Source organism: Nematolebias whitei, chromosome 2, assembly GCF_014905685.2.
Source record: "Nematolebias whitei isolate Nwh7 chromosome 2, NemWhi1, whole genome shotgun sequence".
In the NCBI taxonomy this organism is placed as follows: Eukaryota; Metazoa; Chordata; class Actinopteri; order Cyprinodontiformes; family Rivulidae; genus Nematolebias; species Nematolebias whitei.
The window spans coordinates 24,253,331-24,267,603 of NC_056499.1; the positions used below are offsets into that span (position 1 = coordinate 24,253,331).

The window sequence follows — 14,273 nt, forward strand, 5'->3', positions numbered from 1 at the left end:
TATATACAAACAACTGAAATTCAGTCTACAAACAAGTCAGTGTTGGAAGAACGTAGATGGACCAGAACATAGAGAGGGTTACCTTTCTGCTCTGCTCCTTTTTTCCATCTCCTCTGTCAGGATTTCTACAGCTGCTCAGGGATCAAGAAAGCCACCCAGATCACAGAAGACCCTTCACATCCACTACACAACTTTTTTTTCAGATGCTTCTATGTTCTATCAACCAGGCATGCAGTCCCACTGGCAAATAAAACTAAGCAATTAATTTGTTCCATCTGTAATAATGTTTTAAAACAAAACTGCATAGGCACAACTTAATGGTGGTAAATTTATATTAATATTTTCAATATGTTTTATCGTTTCATTTTCTGTTGTACTTGTGTATGTTGTTAATGTGCAAGATTGTGTCAAAGGAGAATTTCTGCCACTGTTGTGGTATATAAAGTTGGTCTCATCTTATCTTTCACCATGACAAACTGGAGCAACATCCACATTGCTTCAGTCATACAAGTATTGTATTTAATATTTGCTTGATTATTTCAAAGCTTGCTTATAAGAGATTTTAAGTTTCAATCATCCTCTTTGACATTTTCAAATCATACAAAGTTCATCATATTGACCATTTTTTATTGATGATGGTACAAAGTGCACAGGCATTAGAAAAAAAAATACAAGACACAACAGCTATATTACTACAATCATTACAATTACAATACAAAGTAAGAAAAATTTGATCAAAAAAATGCAAGTACACTACTTTAGAATTATTGGCATAATTCCATCATTGAGCAAACCCATATGGTTTGTGGCGGCACTCTGTGCCTTATCTGCCTAGTTAATCTGTCTGTTTGTCTTTATAATTAGTAAAACTCAATGCAACATTGATGTGCAATGACAGTGACTGGGTCTCCTTATCATTCATTTAGCTTGTATAGATTTTAGTTGATATTCATTACAAAGTGCTAACCAAACAAATGATATATGCTGGTGAATGCCACTTTCTAATATTCAGAAAATAGTACCATCAGACTTAGTAACACATCATAAAACACACAATATGCAGGTCTAAATGCAAGAAGCGATCTCTAAAAGCACCATACTCGGTCACAATGTGCAAGTTCATTTTTCAAATGCATTGCACAACATTCAGAAAATTAAGAAACACATCACATTTATACAACTACACTTTATACATTGGATGTAGAATTAATCCAAAGCCAACATGAATCCCTCATATTCTATAAAAAATATTTCACAATCAACTTTGTATGAATTGACAATATCTCAAGGCACAGTATAGCACTGCATCCAATGCACTGTGGACATACCCGATGTCTATTTATTAACGTACAACAACAAAAAACACATCAAAACAAAGGGGTTATATCTTTTTTTAAATCTGCATTATAATAACAGATAATTTGACAAAAATCACACTAAAATTAAGTAAATATCCAGCTGTATATGTTCAGCCTACTTAAAAGGTCTTGAGGTGCCCATATACAAAGATGAAGACTGGTTATACAGGCTGGAGGCACATGTCTCCAACAGAAGCGTATGAGTTGCCAGGATAAAAACTTAAAACAGTGCACACTGCGGCAACCTCAAGTTGTATTATATGCTGATGTCCTCAAGCGTTGAGGTCACCGTCACTTGTGAAACATTTTGGTAGAGATTCAACAACCAATCCAGTCCTTCGTGATTTCGCCCAACTTGACAATCTTCAAACTGCTGTCTTCTAGTTTGAAATAGTGGTTCCCTTTAAAAAAGTAGCTGTAATCTGTGGAAACAAGCACATATAAATTGTGTTTAGGATTTAGATTTTTAAAGTTACACTTGAAACTGCTCACATTAAACACATGCAACTGCTATATAATATGAAACAATAAAGCTTAGATAAAACAATATAATTAGTTTCAGTCAATTTGAAATAGATTGAAATACCATAACAGGTTCTACTGAGCCTACACTCTCTGAATGTTGCTAGTCAAACAGCATACAGAAGGACCTCTGTATATGGTCACAGACTTTCTTTCTATAAATGTGTGTTCACTGTGACCAGAAGAGTCAATGGGATGTTTGTGTGTGTGTGCTAGGGGAGCAGTAACGGAAAAATCCCACGCAAAAATCGACATAACTCCTCAAACCTCATGTAAATCGTGGCATATAGATTGCTACAAACAATTTGCTGAACATTAATCATCATCTATATATAGTTTGCACCAACCGGCAAATGAAACACAACCCATCATGTACTCACTCACAGCAAATTCAATAACTATGTAAAACTAGAGAAATCGCATTTCCTGTGAAAATGCAGTGCATGCTTATTGCTGAAGAATTGCTGAATAAAATTGTGAAATTAACTTAAAAAGCATGCTGAAATGTAGCTTAAATGGAAGAACAAAACTAAATTAGCAGAAAAAATACAGAAAGAACACATATTTGCTGAATTAGGTCAGAGATTAGCACAAAAATTTGAGAAAGTAGCTTTAAAAAGGCTGGAATTAACTAAAAATAGCTGAAAAGTAGCTGAAAATGCAGAAAGGATCTTAAGCTACCAGAAGTAGCTGTAAGTGGAAAGAGCTGAAATGAGCTAAAAAATGTGGAAATAGTAAAAATAAAAAAATAAAAACTAATAACAGCTAAATAGTAGCTGAAAGAGAAAAAAGAAAAAGCTAAAACTAGCAGCAGAAAGGAGCATACCAAGCTGAAATTAGCATAAAGAAGTTAATTAAGCTGAAAGTAACAGACATTTCCAAGTAAAACATGAATTTATCTTAAAGCAGCTAAAAGCTACAAATTGTATGAAAAGGTTGGACAAGCATAGATTAGCATAAGAAAGCAGAAAGAACAATTGTTTGCCCAATTATGCCGAAAGAAGCAAAAATGAGAACAAAACGTGGACATTTTGTGTAAAAAGTTGAAATTAGCAACAACAAAAAACTGCTGAAAAGTAGCTAAAATGGCAAAAAGGAGCTGACATTACAAAACTGAAGTAGAGAGAGCATTTTTTTGGCAGAATTAGGATGAAAAAGTTGAAATGAGTGCAAAAAATGTGGAATTAGCTGGAAAAAGCTCAAATTATCATAAAAGCAGCTAGTAGCTGAAATAGTAGAAAAAAGATGAAACTTTGTGAAAATTGTAGAAAAAGCTGAAACTCTGGCATAACAATTTCATACAGGATCAATAAAGTTATATCTTATCTTATCTTAACTTTCAGAAATAAACTGAAAGGAGCATAACAAGCTGAAATTAACATGAATAAGTTAGAAGAAGCACAACAATGTTGTAGTTAGCAGAAAGAATCTGAAAGGAGCACAAAACAGCTGAAAATACAACTGTAGCTGAAAAAGCTTTTTTTTTTTTTTTTTTTTTTTTTGCACAAGGAAGCTGAACTACAACAAAATGTGAAAGGAGCAGTAAAAGGTTGTAAACATATCTTAAGATATGAAGGCTGTAAAATTAGTCCAGTTCGTTTTCCAAGAGGAAAAAAATGGCAGAAAATATTGAATATTTCAAAAAGCTAAAGTTGCATCAATAGCAAAAGTCATAGCCAGATTGTCCTGAAAGAGCTAAACATTTTGATCTATGATTTGTTGAAATAATTTGAAAACTGTGGGATGAGAATTGCACTGAAACACGTATTGAAGAAAAATGTAACATAAGAGTGTGAATGCTTCATAATCATTCACACAATAAAGCAAATATGGTCCATGTGACTGTCCAGTCATCCATCATTGTCAGACCACTGAATTGACTGCCATGTGATTTCCTTCACATCAAACAACTATTTTTGTTTTTGATTTCTATATACTTTCTTGCATTCAGTGACTAAATCTCACATTTAGCTCAATGGAGTAGCATTTCTAATTGTATTAAGAGGCATGATTTCAAACACACAAATAAAGCTGAGGGGATTTTAGAAGCAGGAATGTCAATTTATAAACAGTAAACTAGCAATCAAAGCATCAGCAGTTTAACACACATACATATATATATTCTTTTTTTTCTTTTTCTGATTGTTGTGAATAATTTGACACCATAACCAAATCCTAGTACCAACTCCCAGGGTAATAAAAAACTTAAGAAGACACCGTTGTGCGTAACAGAGCTGCTAACGGCTATAGACTCTTGGCCTTGTTGTTCTGTAATGACTTGGCTTCAAACCAGTGGTGCTTAATGGAAAATGTTGAAACTTGTTGAAAAATAGTTTCAGGAGTATCTTATTATATGGTGTCAAAAACTGTTCTTGGGCAACAAAACCATAAAAGTTTGGAGTCTCCCGAGGACTTGTACATGTATTTAACACAAGTTAAAAATATAGAAGGTAATAAAAAAAATACCAATGCCGTTCAGACTGAAGGCAGCATCAATGTTGTCTGGGATTCCATTCCAGGAATCAGCGATAAGCTTGGGGAAGCCAGTATCCATAGCCTTTATGTCTTCATCATATCTGTACACAAATAATAACAGATTAAAATACAGTTTTTAAGATTACTTCAGAGTACTTTCTCACACACATACAGAAACATGCCCCAACTCTTTTACTTAGAGCTTGGTGGTAAAACAGTGAGTCAACAGCATGAGAAAATTCCCATGCTGTGCAAGCACTAACTGATGTGTTGTGCTTAAGAGCGCAGTTTAGGTCCCACCAAACCTTAACTTGATCCAGATGCAGCAAAATACTGCTATAAATGGTTATGACATCATCTGCAGAAGTTGGGTGGGTCAGCGATTGTTTCAGTCTTACAAATCCAATGCATACACGTTTTATTTCATTTCACCTCCAAAATTGGTCTCCTGCAAATAGGTATGTCTTTCTGTTCTTTCGGAAGCTAAAGGCAGCGTCAATTTGCTGCACGTCCGTAGGGAGGCCAAGGTCGGAGATTCTCTTAGGGTAGCCTCTTTCCAGCTCGTCAGCTTTGTAAACCCACATCTCATTGCCTGGGAGAAAGAAACAAGCAGTTCGAGACATTTAGTCACATGTTGTTGTACCATAAGATGTATTGTTATGTTCATTGAATTAATGACATATTATTTTAAACAGAACTTTAAAACCAATATTTTTTCTTTCTTCTACCTAACTTTTATGTACTGAATACAGAGGGAGGCCATAGGTTGTCTATTGCCAGAACAATGTTAAAATCGTTAAAGCTGAGAACTATACTGCACAGTTCTCATCACTATTCAGAAATGTTGTCATGTTGTTACAATGCTGCGAATGTAACATAAACCACTAATGACTGTGGTGGAATAAACCAAATGTGCACTAAACGCACACACAAAAGTGCTCAGCCAACATTCCTTCTGGTGCTAAGTTGTAGAAATCATTGACCAAGTTATAAAGTGGTAAAAAAAAAAGTGATAACTTTCTCGTATCCACTTCTCTTTGGTTCTATTTTTTTTTTCTACAAACCTGCAAAGAAGACAGTTTTTTCGTCCACCGGATTTTCATAGGCAGCGTCTATTTTGGTCGGCAGGTCAGGCCAGTAGGTGGCCACCAGCATTGGGCCATTGGGTTTGTTTCTGAAGTTCACTGACCTGAACAGGAACCTGTCAGAGGGAGAAAGAGCGGCTGAGTGATTGTGAGGTAAACGAGCTGGGGATGAAATTAGCGTGAGCATAAACTGAACACAGAGAAGATTTGGAGTGAAAGTGGGGGAAGAACGTGTGCCTGTATGTGTGTGAGCTTTAGTGCAAGTGCTTGACTCGGCCAGCCAGCCACAATGGCCTGATTCATGAGCATGTGGTTTTCATCAGGTCTAAGGCGCAGACGCCAGTGGAACAAGACCCATCTCGCCCAGTTTTCCAATATACAGCTGCAAAACAGCAAGAGCAGCTTCCCTTAAACTCTTTTCCACTGACCTATTTCTTTTTAGTAAGACAAATGTCTGCCGATTGCAAAGATAAGCATTTTAATTTTAAAGTGAACACTCCAAAAAGAAAAAGAAAGAAAACCTAACATACATAAATGCTGTGTCTACTGTATATACACATGCTAAACTTGGATGGGTGGTGTTTAGGTGTTTTTCTTTTGCTTCTCTTGTGGACAACTTTACTAAGTTTATGTCATGCACATGAACAATTCCTTCTAGTCATTTGGTCTTTTGTCATTTTATCCACACGTTCAATATGAAGGCAAGAGACAGAATCACATCACAAGCATGATGTGTACATTAGCTGCAGATACCTTGTTGCTTTTTAAATAGATAATGGAATAATACAGTTTCCATCTTGTGGTTATCAGTTGTTGTTTGTTTGAGCAGTCAGTTGTCAGTTGAGTTGTCAGTTTGTTTACATTCAGTAAATACTTGTCCTAGTCAGTTTTTTTTTTCAGCACAGTTGATTTCACAGGTCCTGCAAATGATTTGGTTAATTTATGAATGTGACACATATAGAAAATTCACAAAAGCCTCCTTTGTTAACAAATAGCAGCGTTTAAGCTGTAATACTGTAGCTGTAATGAGTGCCCAAGCTTAATCACATGAGAAATGCCTCTGCAAGACAAGAAAATGGCCTTTCTTACTCGTTCAAGAAAGACTAAGCCTGATATTGTAATAGAACATGAGACTGTGTGAACAGCTTGACATGCATTTGCACAAATTTCAAAACACTTTGACTCCAGAGCAGCCAGTTTGATTGTATAGTAAACATGCTTCTTTTGCTTCATCACTCTAGCTTTGACAAACTGTTCAGTATTATGTTGTGAACATGATGGTGTTGTTGGTTATGCACAAAGGCTCTAATTTCCTGCTTTACAAATTTTAAAAAAGAAAAGCTAAATTTACATTTATTTACAGAGGCCCTGTATTTGTGGCATGTGCTCATTTGATTGTATCCCAGCAGATGAGCGTCATAGGTGCAATAAATCTAATTAGTAGGTTGGTGTAGCTGCTACTTTACATCAGACTTTATAACAGCCTTTTCCTTAAGCCTCGAGACAGACAGGCACACATTTATGCTGCGCTCAGGCAGAGCTAAAGCCTGACTCACTGTGCCGTGCAAAGATTTGCCGTACCACATACACATGCTGATTCAGCAGAAAAACAGATTCCACTTTAACAAAAGGGAAAAATCAACTTTGCTTTTGTTGCAGAGCCAGGCATTCTTTTTTTTTTTTTTTTGAGTAAAGATATAAAGCTTGTGTTGTACCAAGAGATTTTGCAGCATATTAAACTTACACAACCTTTCAGTGACCCATAAGGTGCGATTAAGAGGCCTCCTTAAACTACATCTCTGTCAGTCTAACGCTCCCAATTTCTAATGATTACTTTCTGAGTTTTCATTCAAATCACTCTAATGTGTCCAACAGACAGGGTTGACCCTGACAGTTAACTCCACAGTTTAAACAAAGTTTATAAGTGACTTATATGTACTCAGAGTATGTAAACAGTATGTAAAGCTTTTGATACTGTGGACCATGACATCTTCTGTCATAAGCTCTCAGAAATTGGTTTCTCAGATCACACCACTGGTTGAGTCACTAACTATCTCTCAAATTGGAGGCAATGTGTTCAAATTAATGGTACTTCTTTCATCAATTTAACGGTTAACAATGGTGTACCACAAGGTTCAGTCTTAGGTTTCACCCTCTTCACAATCTACATAGGTAATGTAGGTCAGATCATCCCTGATGCATCCTTACATTTCTATGCTGATGACACAGTTGTTTATTGATGAGCTAAAACAGTTTCCAAGGCTTTCCAGCTTTTGCAATCTGCTTTTGACATCATCCAGTCAGATTTGGTTAATCTCAGACTGGTCCTAAATGCTGACAAACCTAAAGGGATGTTGTTTAAAACAGGAAATCAGTCCCAGCAGTCTTTCCCTCAATGTTATCTTCGAATTATGTTCCTATTGAGTTTGTCTATTCTTACAAATACTTGGTATCTTGGTCGATTTGCATCTCTCTTTTAAGCTCCATGTCAAAAACTTGGTAAAGTAACTGTAAGTTAAACTGGGTTTCTTTATAAGAAATAGATCCTGTCTAACTCTGAATGCTAGGAAACACCTTGTAACTGCTACTTTCCTCCCCTCCATTGACTATGGTGACATTACATGAACGCCCCTACAAGCACCCTGCATATGTTGGACACTGGCTATGACGTTGTGCTAAAATTCATAACTGGCTGTAATTATTGTACCCACTACTGCACTCTGGTTAACTGGTCATCATTAACTTCATGCAGACTCCCTCACTGGTACATTGTCATCTTTAAATCACTTCTTAAATTAGTTTTTTTTTTTTTTCTGGGACCCTGTGTACACAATTTCGTTCCACCACATGTACCACATATGATGCAAATAACAATAAAGAAACCTTGACCTTCTTGGTCTGTTACCTTCATATATCTCCTCCTACATGTCAATGCGTGAGTGCAGCTACAGCGTGCACACTCAGGACATTATTACATGCAGTGTTCCCTCAGTGCGAACTGAACTAGCCAAAAGGGCCTTCTCCTACTCTGCTCCTGTTTCCTGGAATATCTTGGAAAAAGATCTGAAGCGCTCGACCTTGACCTCTCTAAGTGGCTTCAAACAACTGCTAAGTTCATGGCAAAAACCAGTGCAGACATGTTCCTGTTTGTAGGCTATTATATCACTTTATAATGTAGCAGGTTTTAAAAAAAATTTACATCAGTTTCTTACATTTTTATTTTCAATTTATATGCCTTCTTTTAAGATTGTCTACTCTTGTCATCATTTTTTGTTAAAAAAAAACAAAAAAACAAAACAGGTCTCTCTTGTAAATGAGTCCCCGAGGCTCAATGAGACTAACCTGTATAAATAAAAACTACCACCACACCATATTTTAACTCCCTATCTGTAAAGCCAGTGAGTTGTAGCCTTTCTGTGGTGGCTAAAGTTGATTAACTGTACTAACTGTCTTGAATTGGGTTGACTCCAAAAGTTGATTGGTTGTAGATGCACAGTTCATCCAATGGTCACTTTATAAGCAAGTCATTAAAATCTGTTTAGATGTTTTTAGGGTATTTTGCTGACAGACTGTCAGACAAACACACACACAAGCAATAATATTAATAATAGCAATATCAAGTATAGTATGGCTTCTATTCACAACTGTTTCTGTCCTTATTGAAATAAATATCCAGATGTCTTGTTTGCATCTGTCATCACAGAGTCCCCCTGCCCCCCAAAAATCTTCAGCCCCTTCCTTTGAAGGGAATTAAATTTCAGCTCAGCTTGATTTTTACCAACTGGGCCAGAGTTTCATGGTCTGCAGATCACTCTTTGAGTCCCTGCGCTGCTCTGCTGCTCCCTTTAAATGTGTGGCTAAAAGCCACAGCCAGGAGAAAAGATATTTTGCACTAAAGCTGGATTTGTGAGCCATATTGTGGTTTGCTGCTCCCACTTTTGAAACTCAAGTTTCTTATGGAAGACAACTAGACCAATTCCGAATCTGCAGACTCTGTTATGAAGGTATGCTGCTCTGTTTATTTTGGACTCATTTCCAAATGAACAAAGACATTTTGAAATGATAAAGAATACATATTGCAACACAACCTTGACAGTGTTTTTGTTTTTTTATCAGTTTCTGTTCAGCCCTATCATTGTTTTCCTGTCTGTCAGGGGATTCTGTCTGCAACAAACCTCAAGAGTTGTGATGAAAATATTCACCTTCCTGTGTGAAAATGCACACAAGGACGTTTTACTAAACCACAGCGCTCCACGAATCTCCTCTTCTACATCAGCTCAGTGACATGCACTGAAGCTGAGATACTTTGGATTATTTGGTGCCTGTGCAGAACAAAATTACAGACTGTGTTTCTAATTCATGACTATTTTGGCAGGCTAGTGTAGAGTAGCAGTCTGTTCCCCCTCTTACCACTTGTCACATTAATTTATAGCACGAGACTAGAGTTTGCAAAACAATAATTAACTTGCAACAATATGCCAATTAGAGCACTGTTTGATGATTATTTTTTTAATTAATAAAACCAAAGTTGCAAAAAATTCAATAATCGTCTTGATGAAGCACTTTGGACTCAGAAAACCAAGACGGAAAGCAAAATTGCATAAAGAATTAGGTCAAATCCATCCCTTGTTCATTTTAATCATCATGTATGAACCAGTTTATCCATGTTTCCAACAATTACCTGTCTTTGAAGAAAAAGGTTTCTCCTCTGATTTGTGCCACAGCATCAAAGATAACTGGATCTTTACAGATGTCCATTGGAGTGACAGGACCCTGGGTTGGAGACAAAGGTTTGTCTGTTGAGACACCTGTTGGAAGATTGGACACAAGTTGGGATATTTTAGAGGTAAATTACACACTGTTGTTTGGTCTCAAAATGAGACAATACACTTTCTTAAAGTTTTGGTGTATTTCTCCTCACCATACAGTTCTTGAATGCCCTGGATGTCATCTTGAGAAAGTCGGAAATCTTTGAAAAAGGTGTAAATAGGAGCCATCAGTGCCCCGGGGTCCTGAGAGTGCTCCAAACCAAGAGCATGACCAAACTCATGGGCAGCCACCAGGAACAAACTGTAGCCTAAAAACAAGCACAACCAAGTGAGAGTATATTCTATCTTTTTACTGACTGAAATATTTTGTAATAGAAATATTCCTTTTTTATTCTTCAGGAATGACACACACTGTCTTCAATTATCCACATTTTTCATCAACTTTCATCTAATTTCAGCATGTATTCAACTGTTTTGTGCTCCTTTCAGATTCTTTCTGCTAACTAAAACATTTTCGTGCTTCTTCTAACTTCTTTCTGCTAATTTCAACATTTGATTCTCCTTTCAGCTTATTTCTGCAAGTTTCAGCTTTTTGTTGTTGTTGCTATTTCAGCTAATATTTAGATATTGTATGCTAATTTTAGATTTTTCAGCTAATTCCACATTTCATGCACACATTTCAACATTTTTTCAGGATCTATCCACTTCCTTCTTGTAATTTACGCTTCTTTCTGCTTTTTAGCTACTTTTCAGATTTTTTTAAACAAATTTCAGCTTTTTTCAGACAATTTCCCCTTTTATTTTGGCTACATTCGGCTTATTTCAGCCTAATTGGGCAAATGTGTTCTTTCTGCCAATTTAAGTCAGTTCTACGTGTTCACCTACGTTTTCAACCTTTTTTTTTTTTTTTTTTTAATTTCAGCTTTGTTCAGATAAATTCTATTTTTTTGTGGTAATTTCTGCTACTTTTTTCTTTCTGCTCATTTCACCTTGTTATATCTTCAGCTTATTTCTGCTAGCTTCAGCGTTTTATGCTAAGTCAGCTACTCTTTAGCTGTTTTATGCTAATCTTTGCTTTATTAGCTAATTCCATTTTTTTTTTTTTTGTCTTTTTATCTATTTCTGCTTTTTTCTGGTAGTTTAAGCACTTTTCTACATTTTCAACTACTTTTCAGCATTTGTTTTTAATCAATTCTGCTTATTTAAATCAAATTAAGCAAATATGTGTTCTTTTGGCCTGCTCCTGCTAATTTAGGCTTGTTCTTCCATGTCAGCTTGATTTCATCGTGATTTTTTTAAGCTATTTTCAGCTGTTTTTCAGCAAGTTCTGTAATAAGCATTCACACTGCATTTTCGCAGGAAATTCAATTTCTCTAGTTGACAGGTTTTATTACCAAAATCCACAGCTGGGTCTGGTCTCAAATCCTATTGGCCAGCGCTGTCATACCTTGGTCAGGACAGAAGCCCCATTTGCGGTCATCATCGTAACTCTTGGTGGTGGCGCACCACATCTTTCCATCGCTGCGTCCAGAGGTGGTGCAGGAGTCATAGCTGTCTCCCAGAAAGGTGAAAGGAAAGGCACAGGGACTTCCATCTGCATTCCCTCCCACTGTCGACAGAGCTGAAAATGGCAACACTTAGTTTACCAGAAGTAATCTTCATTTTCTTATGAAATGATTTAATATACATGTAAGCCAAATATTTTTTTCTCTGAAAAAAGTCTGATTTGGGCTCGACTGCAAAATAATTCCAGACAATGATGAAAACAGCAGCTGGCACAGCACAAGGAACACCATTAACTAATCCAAACTAGGCACAAAACCAAAATAAATAAATAAATAAATAAAAATACCCCGCCCAAATTGATTTCCTTTCAAAGAGAGATCATTTTCAATCTGGCATCACTGACATTGCTCTCTTTCTGCTTTATTTATTTATGTTCTTCACACAGAGCCACATTAATATATCAATTAAAACTAGAAAGTCCCAATCGCTTTTCTCTCCTTTCTTACCTCTCCATGCTACTTTATCTGAACAGTACAACTTGTCACATTTACAGAACAGAAAATAAACCAAGCTATTCCTTATTAAAATATATATACCGGTATACACAAATGATAATGTGAACTCCGTGTATTTATTGACTTGTACAGTGAAGTATGTAAGCATCAGTACAACTGAAATTGACTGAGTACTCGCTCAGTCATGTGTTGGGACAGTAGAAGACCCTGCTTACCAGTTTCGGGGCAGAAGCCGTAGGATTTGTCTCTGTCGTAGTCCTCAGTTGTGGCGCACCAGCGGTAACCATCATCCCTGCCCTCAGTAGTACAGCTGTCATACTTCTCCCCCTGAAAGGTGAAGGGGAATTTGCACGCAGCGCCTTCTCCGTTCCCACCCAGCGTGAAAAGTACTGTAAAACAAGGAACGAGCACAGTTGCATTGTGCAATGCATTAGGATTTGTAGATGACCTAAATATTAAACTGCATTGCAACACTGAAGACAAAGGTTCTGAAAGACTAAATGAAATACAACTCCTGGTATAGTAAAGTTTTAATAGAACGCGCTTTATTGCAAACAGGTTTTACTCATGTTCACATCTTCAAAAACAACTTTGTACATGTGTACTTTGGCTGTTAACAGGAACAGACTGCTAATAAAATGAGCACCATGAACAGCAATAAACAGAGAAGCAAAGTGTTGGACACAGCTTGGTGTTTCTAAAGTGGGACAGTAACTTGGAAAAGAAATGTTCCCTAATACACTCCAAATACAAAGCAACAACCGCACAGATGAAGACAACACTTCTTGGCATATGGTTCAACCTACTTTCTTTCTGTCCAAAATCACAGAACTGTTTTGCACGGAGAAAAAAAAATAAAAAATCAAGTGAGATTTGCTTTCCCTCTGTATTAGAATGCTGCAGTGATTCACCAAAGTGTTTAATTTAAAAAAAAATGCAAATGGGATACACCAGGCTTTTAAAAGTTAACAGGATTCAAAAAGTCACATTTTAGGAGGATTAGGAGACGTTACCACACATGCAGTACATTTTTCAGATTGAAAAATACATGGCAAACTTACATTCATGTGGGCAAAATCCATATTTCCCATCTTCATCAAAGTTGTAAGTAGTGGAGCACCACAGGAAGCCGTCATCTCGGCCTTGAGCTGTGCAGCTGTTGTACTCGGTGCCCATAAACAGGAAGGGGAATTTACAGAACTCTCCATCAGCGTTGCCAAACTTCGCTTTCACCACTGTTGTATCAAAGCAGATGTTCAAGTTGAGCTACATTTTAAGAAACACTCATGTATTCATGTTTCACTGTAAAAGATAAGACGCCCTTTGATGCAACACAAAAACATATCTCTGCAACATGTGAGGAGTTTGTTGAAAACATCAGCCTCAAACTACAAAACAGGTTTGTGACAATATAAAGTATAAAGTACAAAGTCATGAAAAATATAATACAAAGAAATACTGGGAGCAAAAATGTCTAGACCATCCATCCATTGTTATGTACAAATCAGGGCTTAATTTCTAAACTAATCAATGCCAGAATGCAAATAATGAGTGGGCCAGAGGTGAGGGGGTCTGGGTCCTCCCCCAGAAAATTTTGAATAAAGTATATGCAATTTCCTGCATTTTTGGTGTATTTTAACAGGTTGTTAAACATCTACATTTACCTACATATGTAAACACTCCACTTCTTTCAAGCATCCTACACCCTCCCTCCCCCATACTTGACGGTTCCGAGCCCGACTCCTCCATCGGCTGCAGCTGCCTGTGGGTTCATGCCCATGCACGATGACTGGTTAGCTTGGTACTCACGGGGGCAGAGATATGTTTTTTAAAGTAGATGCAGAAACGTTACTTGTAGAGGTAGATCGTATGTGATATTAAGAAGCTCGTAAGTGGCTGTTGTGTTTAAAATGAGTGTTTATGTAATTATTTTCAGTTTACAGAAACAATATAAGTTTTATTCGTTCAAGGCAGTTACATTTATTCATAACTTTATTAATAGTAATCCTGAGAGTTACCGGATGAAGCAAACTGTTACCGGAA

General features: G+C 36.7%; 1 protein-coding gene across 1 annotated transcript; it reads right to left on the reverse strand.

Annotated features, from left to right (window-relative positions):
- Positions 1 to 732: 732 nt before the first annotated feature.
- Positions 733 to 13,465, reverse strand: mmp2 (matrix metallopeptidase 2; the record flags this gene model as incomplete). Its single annotated transcript, XM_037697569.1, is given in 9 exon segments — positions 733 to 1,780; positions 4,347 to 4,456; positions 4,788 to 4,947; positions 5,420 to 5,556; positions 10,122 to 10,248; positions 10,362 to 10,517; positions 11,657 to 11,830; positions 12,446 to 12,619; positions 13,292 to 13,465. Coding segments are annotated over 9 exon segments (1,316 nt in total), but the record flags the coding sequence as incomplete, so codon positions are not given.
- Between the last annotated feature and the right edge of the window lie 808 nt (positions 13,466 to 14,273).